This window comes from Neodiprion lecontei, chromosome 3 (assembly GCF_021901455.1).
Source record: "Neodiprion lecontei isolate iyNeoLeco1 chromosome 3, iyNeoLeco1.1, whole genome shotgun sequence".
Lineage (NCBI taxonomy): Eukaryota > Metazoa > Arthropoda > Insecta > Hymenoptera > Diprionidae > Neodiprion > Neodiprion lecontei.
The window spans coordinates 23,036,872-23,057,783 of NC_060262.1; the positions used below are offsets into that span (position 1 = coordinate 23,036,872).

Genomic DNA, 20,912 nt, shown 5'->3' on the forward strand with positions numbered 1-20,912 from the left:
TATTGTGAACAAATGAAAAAATAACATTTGCTCTCACCTGCTGGATAGCATCGTACAAATGGATCTCCGGTAAGTTGCGAAGGACAACTGCATATAGGATTATGGTTCACAACAACACATTGAGCTGACAAACCACATGTACCAGGACATGGGTTTATACACTTCTGATTATTACATGCTTTGTTTTGAACACAATCGGAACTGATTACACATTCTGGCTTGCAAGTAGGTGGTGATCCTATAACACCAGGAATACAAGAGCACACAGCCTGTCCATTTACTATTTGACAGTGACTGTTCGGCCCACAAGGTGAAGGCTGGCAGGGATTCGATGGAATTCGATCTGCAATAATGACCATTTTCATATTATCCTTTTTCCGAATCGATAAAATACTATTGCCACTATCAGTAATGATTAATCAATGTTGACTCATATAAGAAAACAAACCTTGCTTAGGTGAGCATAAAACAAACGCATTTCCAGTCATGTTACGAGGACAGCTACACATGGGCAAATGATTGACAACAAAACATTCGGCATTGGAGCCACAAGTACCGAGACACGGATCTTTGCATTTGTTGCGAATACATGCTTTGTCACGAGAACAATCCGAATTTAATACACATTCTGGGCGACAGCCTTGATAAGGATCGCCGTAGAATTCAGGCAAACATGAACATTCGCCTCCGCTGCACCGTGCATTTGAACCACATGGCGATGGATTACAAGGATCGATTGGCTCATCTAATAAAAAAACATGTGTAAAATGTCCAAACTTAGAAATATCAAATCCCTAATTGTATAAGCATAGACTGCTATACCACTGACTTCAGGTTGGTTCTGAGAAGTGATCAACACTAAAAGCTACATAATAACTAATTTCCGTACTAAATACGCAGTATCGACTTCTTACCCATTGCTGGTGGTTTCGGGCTACAGCTGCTGAAAGGATCACCGCTATAACCTTCGAGACATGTGCAAACTGGAATATGATTAACAACGGTACAACGAGCACCAACACCACAAGATCCTGGACACGGGTCTCTGCATTTTTCTCTTATGCAAGCCCTATTGCTAAGGCAATCAGAATTGATAGAACATTCTGGTCGACAATTGGGAGGTACTCCGATATAATTGTGCATGCAAGTACACGACGGATTATCACCAATAGCCTGACAGACAGCATTGGGTCCGCATGGAGATGGAACGCATGGATTCTTTGGATATTCCTTGTTTGGTAGTGGTTCTATTGAGAGCACAAAAATACAAGATATATGTCAATGATAAAACCAATAGAACCTTCGATTTGCTGAATTATCAAAATACTTACCCTGAATGGAGTAGCAATAGCTGAATGGATCTCCAGTTGATCCAATTCTGCAACTACATACGGGACTGTGATTCAAGACCCTGCATTCTGCATTGCTTCCGCAAGTACCAGGGCATGGATCTTGGCATTTTTGATTGATACAAGCAAGGTTCGTCTGACACTCAGAACTAACAACACACTCAGGTCGACAATTTGGAGGACTTCCAATAAATAATGGTAAGCATGAACACCTAACTTGCCCATTATTGTCCTGACATTGACTGTTCGGTCCACATGGTGAAGGATTACATGCATTGCGTTCAACTGGTGGCTCTGTTTGCAAAAATGTATGAAATGTTAATTAAAGGTTTAAGGTTTTGTGCATTACATCCGATGGTTTAAAAAGTTGACAATACTCGATTCATAATGGTAGTAGATGACTTTGCTTGTGAGTTTGAGTTCAAATATACATGCTTTAGCCTAAACGGACCAGAAGAATTTTGAAGTGCACAATGAGTTTATTTGTGTAACTTTCTTGAATAAACTATGTGTGATTTGAGAATGGTTTATTTTTTGATTACCATTGCTCTTTGACCTTATCAAATCGTACATTAACATTATCGTGATACAAAAACTATTTACCTGTTTCAGGCGGTATTGCGTTACAATAGCTGAATGGATTTCCAGTATATCCTGGGATGCATGTGCACGACGGTAAATGCGCCACCACTTGGCATTGTGCATTTCTACCACAAGTTCCCGGACATGGGTCTTGACACTTAGATCTAATACATGCACGGCTAGCACTACAATCTGAATTGATCGTACACTCAGGTCGACAACCCTCGTATGGATTTCCAATGTATTCTGATATACACACACAAGAACCAGCTCCGTTTTGTTCCTTGCACACTGCATTTGTACCGCAAGGTGATGGTATACATGGATTTTCTGGGACGACAGGTTCATCTATGTGGAAAAAGCATAGCAGTTCGTACGTGATTATGAAAAGTAAACTAAACCTTGGTAGAAAGATTATGACTTTAGCTTACTTTGTTTTGTGATGCATTGGGTGAACGGATCACCTGTGTATCCGATAGTGCAAATACACATTGGCGTATGACCAACCACACGACATTCAGCATTAGCACCACAAGATCCTGGACATGGGTCTTTACATTTCTGGTTAATGCAGGCTAAATTATTTGAACAATCATTATTGCTAATGCATTCTGGTCTACAATTAGGAGGAGTCCCTGTAAAGCTCGAAAGACAGGAGCATGATGGCGCATTATTGTTGACTTGACATAACGCATTAGGGCCACAAGGAGATGGCTGACACGGATTTTTCGGCTCATCAAATCTTTCCGCTGCAAAAAAAGAAGATTGTTAGTTCAATTGTCTGTTCATTTGATCTGAATTGGTTCGGTATGTAAAATTTGGTACATACTGATTGGTATGCATCTTATAAACGGATCTCCAGTAAATGTCTGTGGACAACTACAAATTGGATTGTGATAAACGACTTGACAACGAGCTGATACTCCACATGTTCCAGGGCAAGGGTCTTTACACTTTTGGTTAATGCAGGCTTCATTCTGAGCACATTCAGAATTGGTCACACATTCTGGTCGACATGATGGTGGATTTCCAATGAATCCTGTTATGCAAGTGCACACAGCCTGGTTGTTGATTTCTTGACACCGACTATTCGGACCACATGGCGATGGATTGCAAGGATTAATCACATCTGGTTCTGCAATGATAAACGTTCACAATAAGAGATAGGAAATCTCGTCTTAAATAACATACATACCTTTCGCTGGTGAACAGAAACTGAACGCATTTCCAGTTGTTCCGCTGGGGCAACTACACATTGGGACATGATTGATGACTGTGCATTCTGCATTTTGACCACACACTCCAGGACAAGGGTCAGCACACTTGTTACGTATACATGCTTTGTCAAAGATACACTCTGTATTTTGTACACATTCAGGACGACATCCGAAATACGGATCCCCATGGTATTCTGGTAAGCAGATGCACGCACCATTTACGCATTCTGCATTTGGTCCACACGGCGAGAGACTGCAGGGGTCTGGTACTACTGGCTCAGCTATATTTAGATTTTCGGAATTAAAAATAAAGAATTTTCGCAATACAGATAACACTAGCTTGCACCAATAAATGTTGAGGACAAACAATTCACTTACAGAGCGGTTGTTTCGGGGAACAACTGGTGAATGGATCTCCGGTATATCCGTCTGGGCAAGTGCAAGATGGAACGTGATTAACAACGTTACATTGTGCTCCTATTCCACAGGATCCTGGGCATGGATCTCTACACTGTTCTCTGATACAAGCGCGGTTACTGACGCATTCAGAGTTAATTGTACATTCAGGCCTACAATTCGGAGGCGATCCAATCGAGTTCTGCGTGCATGTGCATGATGGTAAATTACCAACACCTTGACAGATAGAAAATGGTCCACATGGAGATGGTAGACATGGATTTTCATTCTCGATAGGTGCTGGGGTTTCAACTGAAATTCATTGATTTTAATATTAATAATTCAGTAATCCATGCACAAAATATAATCAATCTCTTCAATGCTTACCAGGGATATTGAAGCATTTTACAAACGGATCTCCGGTGAATCTTTGAATACAACTGCAAATAGGGCTATGATTGATAGTATCACATTTTGCATTTAGACCGCAAATGCCTGGGCATGGATCTGCACACTTCTGATTGATGCAGGCACGGTTTGTTGGACATTCCGCGCTAATCACACATTCTGGTCTACACGATGGTGGACTTCCCATGTAATTTGGCAAGCAAGAACAGATTCCCTGGCCATTGACGTCACGACATTTACTATTTGGCCCACAAGGTGAAGGGTTACATGGGTCAGCAGGCACTTCATCTACGCAGTTTAATTTAAGTATTTATAACTGTCGAATAATTATTACTGATATGTGTAAATATAATTACTACATTTTAAAAACTTGCCTTCGTTAATTACAACATTACAGTATCGGAATGGATCACCGGTATATCCAAATTGACATGTGCACGATGGTAGATGATTAATGACTTGACATACAGCGTTTTGACCACACGTTCCTGGGCATGGATTTTGACACTTTGAATTGATACAAGCTCTGTCGGATGTACAGTCGGAATTAATTACACATTCTGGGCGACAACCCTCATAGGGGTTCCCAATATAATCTGGTAAACATGTGCAAGATCCAACTCCATTCAATTCTCGGCACACTGAATTAGATCCACATGGCGATGGTATACAAGGTGTTGGCTTTTCTTCCGGTAATTTTTCAGCTGCAAAGCACATCAATGAAAACATACTCGGAAATGATAAACCGACAAATACTTACTTTGCTTTGAAACACACTGGGTGAATGGATCCCCGATGAAACCAGCTGCACAAACACACATTGGAGTGTGACTTATTACTCTACAGTCAGTATTTGCTGCACATGAGCCTGGACAAGGATCTCTGCACTTTTGGTTAATACAGGCCAAGTTGGAGGGACATTCGCTGTTACTAACACATTCAGGTCTACATTGTGGTGGTGATCCAGTGAATTCAGGTAGACAAGAGCATGAAGGAGAGTCATTTACTACTTGACATTGAGCATTAGGACCACACGGTGATGGTTGACAAGGCATAGAAGTATCCGGTTGTTTTTCTGTTGGATTTCAAATACGGTATATTATAGTTTGGTCCAGTGACAAGCTCATCAGCTGCAGAAAGCATAAATTTTCGCAACTCACCAATTAGAGTGCATCTAACAAATGGATCTCCGGTAAGATCTGCCGGACAGCTACATATGGGATTATGATTTACAACATTACAAATAGCTCGGAGCCCACATGTCCCTGGGCAAGGATCTATACACTTTTGATTACTGCATGCTTTGTTTGGAGCACAGTCAGAGCTAATTGTACATTCTGGTCTGCAGCTTGGTGGACTGCCCATGTAACCAGCAATACAAGAACAAACTGCTTGTTCATTGATACGACGACACTGACTGTTTGAACCACACGGCGATGGATTGCAAGGATCCGACAGTACTGGCACTATTTAAAATCATAGGTATATACATCAATGACCAGTGGAAAAGTCCATTAACAATTATGTATATCCACTAAAACTACAGCTAACTGTTGTGTTGTTACTGTGACTTGTGACGAAGGATTGTGAACTTTACCTTGCACTGTGTAGCAAGCAACGAACGCGTTGCCAGATGTACCGGATGGGCAAGTACAAATTGGGATATGATTTACGACACTGCATACAGCATTGTTTCCACATGTTCCTATGCAAGGATCCTTGCATTTACTTTGAATACATGCTTGATTAATTGCACAATCTTGATTAAGTACACATTCTGGTCGACAACCTATGAATGGGTCTCCTTGGAAGTTTGGCAAACACGTACATGTACCATCGAGACATTGTGTGTTTGCACGACACAAATAACACGGATCAGTAGGTTCTGGTTCTTGTGCTAAAATATAAGTTATATAGCAATGCAATAGTGTACTTCATAGTAATGATATTATTATTAACGAAACATAGTGCAGAATATAGGAGACACTTATTTGATTCAATATTACAGAACATGGCTTACGTGATTCCAATTGTGGTGTACACCTGGTAAATGGATCCCCGGTATAACCTTCAAGGCAATGACACATAGGTGTATGACCAACCACTGTACATTCTGCTCCTATTCCGCAAGATCCGGGACAAGGATCTCTGCATTTTGATTGTAGACATGCCTGATTACTGGGACAGTCGGGGTTGATTGTACACTCTGGTCTACAATTGGGCGGTGTTCCTATGAAACCGGCTAGACATGCACACGATGCTTGTCCATTAATGTCACGACATTCAGAGTTTTGTCCACATGGCGAAGGAAGACAAAGATTGACATATGTTTGTGGTTCATCTGGTAGCGTAACTGTGAATCCGAATTGTTTTTTGATTATTATTATTATTATTATATCATCGATTATCAGATTGTGTGTATTTTGAATTTATTAAAGAGTTTTGAAATTTTTTCATGTTCTTAATTTCACACTTACCCGGTACTCTGAAACACGTAACAAAGGGATCTCCTGTGTAACCCTGCTGGCAACTACAAATTGGACTATGGTTTATGGTTTCACATCTTGAATTTGAGCCACATCTTCCAGGGCATGGATCAATACATTTTTTGTTAATACATGCTCGGTTTGATGGGCATTCCGAACTAACAACACATTCTGGGCGACACGCTGGAGGAGTTCCGACATATTCGGGTAAACATGAGCAAACAGCTTGTTCATTTATTATTCGACATTGGCTGTTTGGTCCACATTGCGATGGATTACATGGGTCTTGTTTGACAGGTGTATCTGGTAGAAGAGAAAAAAAATTGCCGTAATTAGATTATACAATAAGCAAAAGAGCCAAAACAATGGGTAGAAAAATAAGTAATCCGATTAATTCATTGTCAAGGTAAATCTAAACTGTTTTCTTAAGGCCACTGTTTTAATATACATGCAATCAGAGGTGAGGAAATTTTTTCGATAACTAAGGTTCAGAAGAATTTTTAATATTAGCATCTAATTAAATAAGCCGTTGATTTCGTAATTGAGGTACTTTTGAACTGTTTGCAAGTGTATTAGAATTATGATAATCTGGTACATGTAAAATGTGAACGAGGTCAGTTCGGTTTCCCGACTAACTAAGACTGTTTCATACCTTCTACAGCCATGATGCAGTACTTGAAAGGATCACCGGTATATCTTGCGTAACAAGTACACATGGGCAAGTGGTTAACAACTTGACATTCTGCATTCTGTCCACATGTTCCGGGACAAGGATCTTTGCATTTGAAATTAATGCACGCTGTATTCGACGGACAATCAGAATTAATAACACACTCTGGTCTGCAACCTTCGTACGGATTTCCGAAATAATTTGGAAGACACGAGCATGAGCCGGCTTCATTGAGCTCTTTGCACACAGCATTTGCTCCGCAAGGAGAAGGCTGACAGGGTCGTTGAGGTTGTATGGGCAGTGATGCTGTAAAATGATATTTACACCAATTAGTTATCAGCATAGATTGCGCGACGGATATGCGAACATTCTCAGCTATTTCAATGCGATTTTTAAAAGTTTATTTCTTCAGAACATTTTGCAGGAACATCAATGCGATAATTTTGATTTCAATTCATATGATTATATGTATATATGATACTTACGTTCTCGGTAAGTACATTGTGTGAAAGGATCCCCAGTGTAGGAATTCTTACACACGCACATTGGGGTATGACTGAATACGTGACACTCTGCATTGGATCCACAAGAACCAGGACAAGGGTCTTTGCACTTTTGATTGATACAAGCTAAGTTGCTAGAGCATTCACTATTGCTACTGCATTCTGGTCTACAGTTTGGTGGGTTTCCTATAAACTCTGGTAGACACGAGCAAGATGGAGAATCGTTTGTAATCTGGCACAGGGCGTTAGGGCCGCATGGAGATGGTTGGCATGGGTTGATGGATGGTGGTACTTCATCTACTGCAATTGAATTTATATGATTAAATAATCAGATACTTATTCACGTCGCAGACGCTAGGAATAAGAGTCGAAATATTCTTACACATCGGTGTGCATCTGATGAATGGATCGCCTGTGAATCGCGTAGGACAGCTGCAGATTGGATTATGATTCACAACCTGGCATTTGGCTTTCAAACCGCATGTACCTGGACATGGGTCTTTACATTTCTGATTACTGCATGCTTCGTTTTGGAGACAATCGGTGCTGACTATACATTCTGGTCGACAAGTGGGAGGGCTACCAATGAATCCGCTCACACATGAACAAACAGCTTGTCCATTTACAACACGGCATTCGCTATTGGGTCCACATGGCGTGGGGTTGCATGGGTTCGACAGGATAGGTTCTGTTCATGAAACATGTTGTCAGAATAAACTTTATAAAACTGCCACAATCCGTTCTATTAACATAATCAAATGGTGTAAATTATTACGCACCTTCTAATGGAGCACAGAAGCTGAAGGCATTGCCACTGGTGTTCTCGGGGCAACTACACATGGGGACATGATTGATAACAGTGCACAAAGCGTTTGCAGCACATGCGCCAGGGCACGGATCTTTGCACTTGTTTCGTAGACAAGCTTTTTCACGGGGACAATCTGGATTAAGCACACATTCAGGTCTACAACCGGAATATGGGTTTCCTTGATATTCTAATGAGCATGTACAAACACCATCATCACATTGAGCATTTGGACCACAAGGAGATGGATTACACTTGTCTACTGGTACTGGATCAGAAGCTGTAATGTTAGATATGAGTTTGACTAAAATTGTTCGGGGTATAATATAGATTGAATATTATTTATGTAATAAAATGCATGTGAATGTAATGGTCGTAGGATACAGCTAAATCAAGTTTAACAGTAAAAACATTTCATGCAAGTTAATAATTACAAGAGAAATTATGTTTATAATTTACTCTGAAATCACTAATTGCATTTTATAATTGATTTTGCAAAAATGTAATAACTAAGTTGTATTATGTCCTTGTGATTTATTAGATATTCTTTGGTATAATGACCAGAATATTAGATGTCTCATGATGGTGAATTTATATTCTGCGAGATTAGGATGCTTACGAGTTGGGGGAAGGAGGTTGCAGTTTGTAAATGGATCTCCAGTGTAACCTTCAGCGCACGTGCACATCGGAGTATGCATGATAACGGCACATTGAGCTCCAAAACCACACGATCCAGGACAAGGGTCTCTACATTTTTCATTTATACAGGCTTCGTTACTCTGGCACTCGGGATTTATAGTGCATTCGGGTCTACAGTTTGGTGGCTGTCCTATGTAATCATTCAAACAAGTGCAAGCTGGTGTTCCCCCGACATTCCGACATTGAGCGAAGCTGCCACACGGTGATGGAACACACGGATCTGACTCTATAGATGTTGCCGGTTCACGAGCTGTGGAATAGTATGACCGTGAATAATTTACATAGGTAACGGGTTGCCATTCAATTGCCAGCTTTTGATGTTTCCAAGAAGTGAAATAAATGATAACATCATTAGATTGGCTAATTTTTAGGTACATACCAATCATATTATTTTATACATTATTTTCACATTGTGGATGCATTGAAAGCTTGAATTGTACATACGTAAATTATTTTTGTACAAAATATCCCTTACGTGGAATTGGTGTGCATCTGGTGAAAGGATCTCCGCTATGTCCTGGCAAACAACTACAAATTGGACTGTGATTTACTACCACACAGTTGGTTTTCAGACCACACGGAGCAGGGCATGGGTTTACACATTTCTGATTTATGCATGCTAGTTGGGAGGAACATTCTGAGCTGGAAACACACTCTGGCCGACAACCTGGCGGGCTGCCAACATATGTAGGAAGACAAGAGCATATTGCTTGATCATTAAGCTCTTTGCACTGGCTGTTAGGTCCACATGGTGATGGGTTGCAAGGGTTTCGTTTCTCTGGCTCTTCAGCTAAGTAAGAAATATGTTCATGGAGGTAATACTCATGGTAGTAATATCGGCTAAAAAAATAATCGAAGCGAGGAAAATCTGAACTTACAAAATTGGACGAGGGTACAAAATGCAAAGGGATCGCCAGTGTATCCTGAGCGACAGTTGCACGACGGCAAGTGGTTAACAGCTGAACATTCTGCGTTTTGACCACAAGTGCCTGGACATGGATCCTTGCATTTGGATTGAATACAAGCTTGATAAGATGGACAGTCAGAATTGATTACACATTCGGGTCTACATCCTTCGTAAGGGTTTCCTTGGTAGTCGGGTAAGCAGGAGCAAGATCCAGCACCATTAGATTCTTTGCAAATCGCGTTTGAGCCACACGGTGAAGGTGAACAGGGGGAGTGTACATCGTCAGGAATTGGACTAACTAAAACATGGGAAAACAAAACAACAATTTTATAATATTTAGTAATATAATGATTTACTGAATAATTCTCTGAAATTTTCTCTTACTTTGAGCTGGGAAACATTGAACAAATGGATTTCCCGTGTAGTAATTAGAGCATACGCAATTTGGTGTGTGACTAACGACGTAACATTCCGCATTTGCACCGCACATTCCAGGGCATGGGTCTTTACATTTTTGATTGAAACATGCTTGATGACTGGGGCATTCATTATTGCTAACACATTCGGGTTTACAATTTGGAGGGGCGCCTGTATACTGCGGTAGACAAGAGCATGAAGGTGATTCGTTGTTGACTTGGCATTGTGAATAGGGGCCACATGGCGAAGGTTGGCACGGATTTATCGGCACAGGTTCCGTCATTTCTGAGGAAAATATTGACGAATATGATTCAAACTATTTAATCAATCTATGTATACTCCAGGAATACTACTATACTAATTTCTTACGTATGACAGTGCATCTGATAAACGGATCACCAGTGAAACGTTCGGGACATGAGCAAATTGGGTTGTGATTGATTACTGCACATATCGCTTGTAGGCCACAAGTTCCAGGACATGGATCTCTACATTTTTGGTTTGTACAAGCTTCATTTCGTGTACAGTCAGAACTAACTATGCATTCAGGTCGACAAGATGGTGGGCTGCCTATGTATTCGGGCGCGCATGAACATACAGCTTGTCCATTCACTTCACGACAAATGCTGTTAGGGCCACATGGGGATGGATTGCATGGTCTTGGGTTAACAGGAGCTAAATATTTAGATAATAATAAGGATTATTCTTTCGTTGTAATGTTTCTTGGTTTTCGCATATGTTTAACTTTTGATGGTTATATACCTTTTACTGTTTGGCATAAGATTAATGCATTTCCACTTGTGCCTACTGGACAACTACACATTGGGGTATGGTTGATGACATTACATAGGGCATTTTGTCCACAGGTACCAGGGCACGGGTCTATACACTTATTGCGCACACATGCTTTGTTGAAGGGGCAGTCTGTATTTAGGACACACTCTGGTCGACACCCAGTGTATGGGTCACCTTTGAATTCAGGTTCGCAAGTACAAATTCCATTGTTACATATGGCATTAGGACCGCATGGTGATGGATTACATTGGTCTATGTCGACATTTTCTGTAACTGTATAACATACGTTATTCAAATATGAATTCAATACGGAATTACAGGTTTTGTACTCAGTACTATGTGGTAGAAATATTTTTATACTTGGTGTGAAATGACAACTGCTGAATGGATCCCCGGTGTAACCTTCATTACAAGTACATATTGGTATGTGATTGAACACACTACAAATGGCGTTCAATCCACATGACCCTGCACATGGGTCACGGCATTTCTCATTTATACAAGCTCTGTTACTTGAGCAATCAGGGTGAATTGTGCATTCAGGTCTACAATTGGGGGGACTACCAAGATATTCAGCCAAACAAGAGCATGATGGTGTTCCACCAATATTTTGGCATTGCGAGTGTGGTCCACATGGTGAAGGGAAGCATGGGTCTTTATAATCTTCAACAACGGGCTGAATTGGAGCTGAAAGCCAAGTTTTAAGATTTTCGATTACCTCAACTACTGGAAGCTAAACGGTAAAAAATAGTATATTGTGTTACACGTGCAGGAAGTGGGCAATTTTCATCGAGTATAAAGTTTGCACCATGAGCCATAGACGAGTGCCGCGTTGTCACGAATACAACTGCAAAGTCGGCGACACAAGCCGAAAGCGAGTGTAGCAATTGCACAAGTACCCGTTTGAACATTGCACTCGCCTACAGTTCACGCTAAGAACTTTGCACTCTTTGGAAATTACATACTTATCACTCGGGATGCAGCATGAGCCAAGGCAAGTGCTGCAATCAGACGAGTATAACGCCAATCCGCATGTGTAACGGACGGTATTTTTTGTAATACTTGTAAAGGAAAGTTTAATTTTAGAAGCACTGAAGGTGTCACTGACGAAGCGTGAAATTACGGTTAGGTAATTTATGTTTAATGACACAGTGCATAAAGACGAGTTCTTTTTCCGCAATAATCGGAAATCGGGCACTTTACATATCGTCCGCAAGTTTCGGAAATCGAACTTTTCAAGCAGGTGCTCTAAACAAATATCTTCCCATATCTAGTAATAGATAGGATGGATAGCTGAACATGATATTGTATGTTACTTAAATTATGACATAGTTATTCTTACGTGGAATCCCGAAACATCGTGTGAATGGATCACCAGTCAATCCATGTTTGCAAATGCATATGGGGCTGTGATTTATAACATTACAGATTGTGTTCACTCCACATGGAGTGGGGCAGGGGTTGGTGCATTTTTGGCCAATACACGATAGAGTTGGGGAACAGTCTGAGCTTACGACACACTCCGGTCTACAATTGGGTGGGCTGCCTATATAAGTTGGTAGACAAGTGCACACTGCTTGACCGTTAATTTCCCGACACTGACTATTAGAACCACAAGGTGAAGGTTCGCACGGGTTGCTCGCATCGGCTACAACTGCTAATAAACAAATTTTGCATTTATTATTTATGTTTAAAAATCAACTTTACAGGCATAACTGATTTCTTACTTGGTTCTAAAATTGGGTGGCAGTAACGGAACGGATCGCCAGTATATCTTTCGAAACAAGTACATGTTGGCATATGATTTATGACATGGCATTCAGAATTTTGACCGCAGGTTCCTGGGCAAGGATCTTTGCATTTTAGCCCAGTGCAGGCTAGGTTTGATGAGCAATCCGAATTTACGACGCATTCTGGCCTGCATCCTTCGTAAGGATTTCCAATGTATTCTGCCACGCACGTGCAGGAGCCAGCATTTTCTTTTACTCTGCATTCTGCATTTGCTCCGCAAGGGGATGGTGTACAAGGAGTTGGGGATTCATTAAATGGTATATCAACTAAAAAGGAGTAAACTTGATGTGAATAAAAGCTGACGTTTATAAACTTGATTACGAATTAGTTGACCAAGGTATGAGAAAACATCTTACTTTGTTGTACACATTGTGTGAATGGATCCCCGGTGTGTCCAATGGAGCAAACGCACATTGGCGTATGACTGACGACATGACAATCGGCATTATATCCGCAAGAACCAGGACATGGATCTTGGCACTTTTGATTTATGCATGCCTTTTGACTTGGACATTCGCTATTACTAATACATTCTGGTCTGCATTGAGGTGGTATACCAATAAATTCTGGTAAGCACGAACAAGATGGCGAATCATTGAGAACTTGGCACTGCGCATTGAGGCCGCAAGGTGATGGTTGACATGGATCTACATACGCCACTGGTTCCACAGCTTGAAAATGTAAAAACATTTTTACAAGTAATGTCGATAGGTTCATGTTTCATACACTTGAAACCATACCTTTCGTAATATATGGTAGATTTTGTAATACTTGAAAAACATATTGTGGCAAAATATGAACGGTAATTGAAACATATGGTTTTATGTTCGGAAAAGTTCAGAAAGTATCCTTACGTATTGGTGAACATTGAACGAACGGGTCTCCCGTCAAAGTGCTTGGGCAGCTGCAAATTGGGTTATGGTTGACAACTTTGCAGCTTGCGCGTATTCCGCAAGTTCCCAGACAAGGATCACTGCATTTCTGATTGCTACATGCCTCGCTTTGAGCACAATCTGAGTTGACAACGCATTCGGGCCTACAAGTTGGTGGGGAACCTATATACCCAATGATACAAGAGCATATTGCATGTCCATTACTCTGTCGGCACTGACTATTTGGTCCACACGGGGATGGATTGCATGGATCGGTAAAGGCAGGTGCTGTAATTATTACGATATTGTAATGCAACATTTTTATAGACACAGTCAATTTATGGCAAGCCACGTAATCCTTTATTACGTGCTATATGCATACCCTGTTGAATATTGCATGAAATAAATGCATTTCCGGTCATTCCTGAAGGACAACTGCACATCGGAACGTGGTTATATACGTTGCATATGGCATTGTATCCACAAGTTCCTGGACAAGGGTCTACGCATTTATTGCGAGTACATGCTCTGTTCGGTGGACAGTCTGTGTTGAGAACACATTCTGGTCGGCAACCTGAGTATGGGTCACCTCGATATTCAGGTAAACATGTACAAATTCCATCATTACACTGAGCATTTGGCCCACACGGAGAAGGATTACATGGGTCAGAGACATCAGGCTCAGGTTCTGTAATCACGTTTGATTATAAACTCGGTGAAGAAGATATATAGGTCGCATCGGGGACAAATAATATGCAATCTTACGTGACGGTTTCAGGAAACAGTTACTGAATGGATCGCCAGTGTATCCTTCAAGACAGGTGCATATCGGGACGTGATTAGTTACGTGGCATTGTGAAAGTACACCGCAAGATCCAGGGCAAGGATCTCTACATTTTTCGCGCATACATGCTCGGTTACTGGGACATTCCTGATTGATCGTGCATTCGGGCCTACAGTTTGGAGGGATTCCCATGTAACCAGTAACACAAGAACACGAAGGGAGTCCTCCTATGTTTCGACATTCTGCATACTGGCCGCAGGGTGATGGAATACATGGATCTCTTTGAATTATTTCGTCTTGACCTGGAGACGTCACTGTAATTTAACCAAAGCATTATTTTCCTGCTGGATATGAACTTCGGTCAATAGTGCGTGTCTGGTTGTTAATAATGAGCCTGATTCTCACATGGTACTGAGAAGCACATGGTGAATGGATCACCGGTGAATCCTTGTCTACAGCTGCATAATGGAGCATGGTTTATTACTCTGCATTCAGAATTCACACCACATGGCGTCGGGCATGGATTTTTGCATTTCTGTTCTATACATGCTTTGTCAAAAGTGCACTCAGAACTAACAACACATTCTGGTCTGCATGTCGGTGGGCTACCAGTGTACGTCGGAAGACAGGAACAAACAGCTTGATCGTTTATTATCCTACACTGACTATTTGGACCACAGCGAGCTTCACTGCACGGATCAATTTTGTCTACTGGAATATCTGTAATGAAAGTGTCGTGAATAATGAAATAGAATCCAAGCCCATTGATATTTCACCCGTTTAAAATCACTATGCTTCACATATAGGGCGTGACATGACGAGTCACCACACGTTTGACTGCGTTCGATTTTTACTTGGCTGTTTTATTTGATCTTTCAGTACGTGTTGCAATACACCTCCATGATTTCTTCTGTATTTTTAACGTAAAGGATTTGACAGTCAGATTTTTGCTATGAAATCGAAAATAAAAACTGGAAAGAAATCTAATAAGATTTTTTGAGAATTGTAATCTTCGAGACAAATTGAGTTCAAAAATTTACTAAAATCATGAAATATCTTGTGAATAGTGAAAGATGAAAAAATAAGCCGAATCAAAAATGGACAAAATGAGGGACTGTATACAAGAAGCCCCTTTGTAGTAATTCCAATATGAGGTATATGATGATGGCAACTTACTGACTGGTTGTTGTAATGTACAGTATTGATAAGGATCTCCCGTATAAGATGTGTAACAAGAGCATGTCGGTACATGGGTAACTACACGACACTCTGCGTTTGTACCACAAGTTCCCGGACATGGGTCGATGCATTTAGACCTGATACAAGCCAGATTCGACGGGCAATCTGAATTTCGAACGCATTCCGGCCTACAACCTTCATACGGATTTCCAATATATTCTGGCAAACAGGAACATGATCCTGCTTGGTTACGTTCAGTACAAATAGCGTTAGATCCACATGGAGACGGTAAACAAGGTGTTGGTCTTTGATCGACGACGTCATCGACTGTAAAAATTATTTTGTATGTGATCAACGTTTATAGTTCATTTTGGAAGTTTCAGATAGTCAGAATGTGGTCTTCCAGTTATTGTATAACTGAAATTGAGTGTATTACTGAACTGATATATTTTGTTAAATTCATACGATTTAGTTACGTATCAAAAACTCATTTCACCTCACAACTTTTTTCTATATTGCAAGATTTTTTCTATATTGATTGACATATCTTACTTGGTTTGATAAAGCATTGTGTAAATGGATCTCCCGTATGCCCAATGCTACAGAAGCACATTGGTGTATGGCTGACTGTACGACATTCTGCGTTATTGCCACATGAACCTGGGCATGGATCTTTGCATTTCTGGTTATTACATGCTTCATGACTGGGGCACTCGCTGTTACTAATACATTCGGGTCTACAGTTTGGTGGGGAGCCAATAAATTCGGGTAAACAAGAACACGATGGTGAATCATTCGAAACTTGGCATACCGCATTTGGGCCACAAGGAGACGGCTGGCATGGGTTTACAAATACAGCTGGAATTTCAGCTGGAAGTAATAATGTCATTTAGAATTGGTAAGGTTTATAGTTTGGCGTGAATATTATTTCAGTAATACAACGGGTCTTACGGATCGGTGCACATCGCACAAATGGATCACCGGTATATCTCACAGGACAGTGACATATTGGATTATGGTTGACAACTTCGCACAGAGCTCCATAACCGCATGTACCAATGCAAGGGTTTCTACATTTTTGATTATTGCAGGCTTCATTTTGTGGACAGTCAGAACTAACAAGACATTCCGGTCGGCATGACGGCGGGCTTCCTATGTAACCAGGGACGCAGGTGCACACTGATTGACCATTGTTACTTCGACATTGACTATTAGGACCGCAGGGTGAAGGATTACATGGCGATGAAACTGCAGGAGCTACAGAAAGTTATGAATGTATAAATAAACAGCCTATTTCATTGAAACATGAAAGTTTGGAGCTATTAATGACACTACCTCGGATTGGTGTACATAGAACGAAAGCGTTGCCTTCAAATCCTTGTGGACAGCTACACATAGGAATGTGATTTATTACACTACACAGAGCATTATTTGCACAGGTGCCTGGACAAGGATCGTAGCATTTGTTCCTAGAACAAGCTCTATTGCGAGGGCAGTCAATATTAAGAACACATTCTGGACGACACCCCGCATATGGATCTCCTTGATATTCGGGTAAGCAAGAACAAATGCCGTTGTCACATTGAGCATTGGGGCCGCAAGGAGATGGATTACATGGATCCGATTCTTGTGGTTCGGTTTCTGAAAAGAAATGTTCGTCTTGACATAAGTATAAAAAATCTTTTAGGTCAAGTTTTTTTCCATCTTAATTCATTTGTAATGTATGAAGTTCACTTACGCTGAACTGGTTTTAAATTACACTGAGTGAATGGATCTCCAGTAAAACCTTCTAAACATTGGCACATTGGTGTATGATTGACAACCATGCATTGTGCATTGAAACCGCATGATCCTGGACATGGATCTCTACATTTTTCTCGGATGCAAGCCAAATTACTGGGGCATTCTGCATTGATTGTACATTCAGGTCTACAATTTGGTGGACTGCCAACATAGTTTGCCAAACAAGTACATGCAGGAGCGTCACCAACAGCACGACACTCAGCATTTGCGCCACATGGTGATGGAATACAAGGGTCCCTCATTACAGGTGGTTGGGGTGGATTGACTGTAAGAGTTATAGTTTTATAGAACATGTGACCTAATATGTAAACTGACTATCAGTAAAGTATGTCGTACTGTCTTCAAGTTGATTCCATGTGAACCGGATCAGCAAGGAGAGGGATTTTGCTATTTCATAATGCACATTGCCCTGACTTTGCCTGATAATAGGTTTTTAAATTGAGTAACTTGCAGAACGTTGTCCGAATATTATTTAAGAAATACACACTTGAATAGAAAGTTCATACTGTACTGTTTTTAATCGAAAAAGCATCAAGTCCGTACATGTTCTTGAGATATTTGAAAAGTGAGTAACGTTACTGGATAAAAAATATTTACCTGATGTTACCAACCACCAGATACAAATCTGGAAATTTAATGGCCTTTTGACGTGAAATTTTGAAGACACATACACCTAAATATTTTTGAAGCGAATAGCACGCACAAATGCATCAAAATTGTAACTAAATATAATTTTCTTTCATCTGCAGTCTCAATAACACATCGTTAAGTTCTTACTCGTACCAGAGTTGAGAGCTACCTCCTAATGAAATAAATGTTCGAAAACAGAACAGCAAAACTTAAAAGATATAAATCCCTGCCTTGACTGATCCGCTACAGATGTAATTTCCGTGTAGTAAATGTTCAACAGTGTAAAGGTCAACGCGCACTATGCCGAAGCGAAGCGAAGCGGATGGAAGAAGAACGAAGCCGTCGGAAGATACTGGAACCGAAACGAAGCAATCAGAAGGTATCGGATGCAAAACGAAGTTACCGGAATTTATCGTAAATGTAATGAAGGTTTTATAAACGATCGGAATTGTAGTATTTCAATAATCTCGATCATTTATAAGGCCGCCATTCCATTTGCGACAAATGCCGGTAACTTTGTTCCGTTTCCGATACCTTCCAATTGCTTCGTTTCGTTTCCGATATCTTTCAACGGCTTCTATCTTGTACCGTCCGCTTCGCTTCATTTCGCTTCGTTTCGCTTCGGCGTAGCGTGCGTTGCTTTTAATTGTCTGCAAATAAATTGTGGGGTCCAAAAAAAAAACCATTGTACTCCATTTTACATTGAAAACGAGTGAGCGATACCATTGTTGTGGTATTAGAGAGTACTTTCCGAAAATACCACTATTGAATGAGAAAATCAGTATCAGCCCAGGAGAAACCTGCCAGAAGAATTGCTTTCGAATGTACTCTTACGAGAAAGCAAACATTGATGTACATTTTTCTTGAAATCAAACCGAGTGGATTAAAACGGTTTTTCCTCTGGACCCCTCAATTGAATTTGCATACAGCGATCTCGTACCGTACCTTCGGTTATAGGATAACATTGTGAAAATGGATCCCCTGAATATCCATTTTTGCAGAAGCAAATTGGACTGTGGTTTACAACTTTGCATTGAGTATTCCTGCCACAAGGATCTGGACACGGATCTATGCATCGCTGGTTGACACAAGTGCGTGTTGAAGAACATTCTGAGCTAACTACACATTCAGGACGACACAGTGGAGGACTGCCTTTATAATTTGCAAGACACGAACATACTGCTTGATCGTTATTTACACGACACTCGCTGTTTGGTCCACAAGGGGATGGACTACATGGATCTCGGATACCTTCTTCAAATACTGTGAAAATTTTGTTTTAATATTATTTAATTTCAAGCATTATTCCAGAAATATCGCACGAGAAATCTCACCTATCGGCGTTAAAACATTGCAATAACGGAACGGATCACCAGTGTAACCTTCGATACAGGTGCAAGTTGGCGCGTGACTTATAACTTGGCAAAGTGCATTTTGACCGCAAGAACCTGGGCAAGGATCTTGACATTTGGATCTAATGCAAGCAAGATTAGATGGGCAATCGGAATTCGTGACACACTCAGGCCTACATCCTTCGTACGGGTTACCAATATACTCAGGTAGGCATGAACATGATCCAGCCCCACCGAGTTCCTTGCATATTGCATTAGCACCACAGGGCGTAGGCCTGCATGGCGCTGGTCTCTCCTCAATAGCAACTATAGAAAAATCAATCATCTCAATTTATCAATAGTTTTTAGGGAAAACAGTTAACAGGGATGTGTTCCAGGTTATCTGTGTACGAAATATTGGTGCATTTCGAATACACAAGGCTTTCGATTATAAAATGCAAAGTATGTACGTAAGCAATATCAAACGCACTTAAATCAAACATTGTGAGATTGTTAGAGATACATTACTGGATACTTTAAATGAAATAAGACTGCTTACGTTGAACCACAGAACACTGCGTAAATGGATCTCCTGTGTAACCTGAGTTACAAGTACACATTGGCGTGTGACTGAAGACATGACATTCGGCATTTGCTCCACATGACCCTGGACATGGATCCTTGCATTTCTGATGAATACATGCCTCGGCACTGGGACATTCACTGTTACTGATACATTCGGGTCGGCAATTGGGTGGAGAACCGGTGAATTCGGGCAAACAAGAGCAAGAAGGTGTTTGGTTTATGATTTGGCACTGAGCATTTGGTCCACAGGGTGACGGCTGGCATAGGTTTACCGGCTCTTGTTGAATTTCAGCTGGTTTCAGAAGGAATAAATCATATATACAAGCTTTCGACAGTTTGTGGGGATATATTATTGAGTATAATGTAATCTTACGAATTCGAGTGCATGATAAGAAGGGATCTCCTGTTAGACCTTGAGGACAAGCACATATTGGATTATGACTAATAACTGAGCATTGAGCTTTAAGGCCGCAGGTTCCAGGGCATGGATCTTTACATTTCTGATTAATGCAGGCTTCAGTTTGCGCACAATCAGAACTTATTGTACATTCAGGTCGACAAGTGGGAGGGCTTCCAATGTACCCTTGCACACATTTGCATATTGCTAGTCCGTTCACTTCCTGACAGTGACTATTGGGTCCACATGGTGATGGCAAGCATGGGTTTGTTATAACGTCAGCTACAGAATCAAAGTAGTGTTATT

General features: G+C 40.8%; 1 protein-coding gene across 2 annotated transcripts in view; it reads right to left on the reverse strand.

Annotated features, from left to right (window-relative positions):
* The window catches only part of LOC107221606, a 133,995-nt gene that overhangs the window by 16,662 nt on the left and 96,421 nt on the right, over positions 1 to 20,912 (reverse strand). For both annotated transcript variants that reach the window (XM_046734410.1, XM_046734409.1), the window contains exons 114-156: positions 20,583 to 20,888; positions 20,184 to 20,501; positions 19,628 to 19,951; positions 19,239 to 19,556; positions 17,599 to 17,928; positions 17,196 to 17,501; positions 16,812 to 17,117; positions 16,413 to 16,730; positions 15,858 to 16,187; positions 15,087 to 15,401; positions 14,663 to 14,995; positions 14,280 to 14,585; positions 13,880 to 14,185; positions 13,382 to 13,696; positions 12,962 to 13,291; positions 12,577 to 12,891; positions 11,595 to 11,921; positions 11,202 to 11,507; positions 10,809 to 11,114; positions 10,407 to 10,724; positions 9,994 to 10,320; positions 9,591 to 9,905; positions 9,036 to 9,365; positions 8,391 to 8,696; positions 7,994 to 8,299; positions 7,594 to 7,911; positions 7,091 to 7,414; positions 6,430 to 6,741; positions 5,973 to 6,305; positions 5,550 to 5,849; positions 5,113 to 5,418; positions 4,713 to 5,027; positions 4,327 to 4,656; positions 3,932 to 4,240; positions 3,527 to 3,856; positions 3,127 to 3,429; positions 2,761 to 3,066; positions 2,363 to 2,680; positions 1,953 to 2,279; positions 1,332 to 1,643; positions 915 to 1,247; positions 449 to 745; positions 38 to 343 (exon numbers count right to left, since the gene is read on the reverse strand). In XM_046734410.1, coding sequence (XP_046590366.1) covers positions 38 to 343; positions 449 to 745; positions 915 to 1,247; positions 1,332 to 1,643; positions 1,953 to 2,279; positions 2,363 to 2,680; positions 2,761 to 3,066; positions 3,127 to 3,429; positions 3,527 to 3,856; positions 3,932 to 4,240; positions 4,327 to 4,656; positions 4,713 to 5,027; positions 5,113 to 5,418; positions 5,550 to 5,849; positions 5,973 to 6,305; positions 6,430 to 6,741; positions 7,091 to 7,414; positions 7,594 to 7,911; positions 7,994 to 8,299; positions 8,391 to 8,696; positions 9,036 to 9,365; positions 9,591 to 9,905; positions 9,994 to 10,320; positions 10,407 to 10,724; positions 10,809 to 11,114; positions 11,202 to 11,507; positions 11,595 to 11,921; positions 12,577 to 12,891; positions 12,962 to 13,291; positions 13,382 to 13,696; positions 13,880 to 14,185; positions 14,280 to 14,585; positions 14,663 to 14,995; positions 15,087 to 15,401; positions 15,858 to 16,187; positions 16,413 to 16,730; positions 16,812 to 17,117; positions 17,196 to 17,501; positions 17,599 to 17,928; positions 19,239 to 19,556; positions 19,628 to 19,951; positions 20,184 to 20,501; positions 20,583 to 20,888 — 13,596 coding nt within the window. The remainder of the gene's footprint in view (positions 1 to 37; positions 344 to 448; positions 746 to 914; positions 1,248 to 1,331; positions 1,644 to 1,952; positions 2,280 to 2,362; positions 2,681 to 2,760; positions 3,067 to 3,126; positions 3,430 to 3,526; positions 3,857 to 3,931; positions 4,241 to 4,326; positions 4,657 to 4,712; positions 5,028 to 5,112; positions 5,419 to 5,549; positions 5,850 to 5,972; positions 6,306 to 6,429; positions 6,742 to 7,090; positions 7,415 to 7,593; positions 7,912 to 7,993; positions 8,300 to 8,390; positions 8,697 to 9,035; positions 9,366 to 9,590; positions 9,906 to 9,993; positions 10,321 to 10,406; positions 10,725 to 10,808; positions 11,115 to 11,201; positions 11,508 to 11,594; positions 11,922 to 12,576; positions 12,892 to 12,961; positions 13,292 to 13,381; positions 13,697 to 13,879; positions 14,186 to 14,279; positions 14,586 to 14,662; positions 14,996 to 15,086; positions 15,402 to 15,857; positions 16,188 to 16,412; positions 16,731 to 16,811; positions 17,118 to 17,195; positions 17,502 to 17,598; positions 17,929 to 19,238; positions 19,557 to 19,627; positions 19,952 to 20,183; positions 20,502 to 20,582; positions 20,889 to 20,912) is intronic.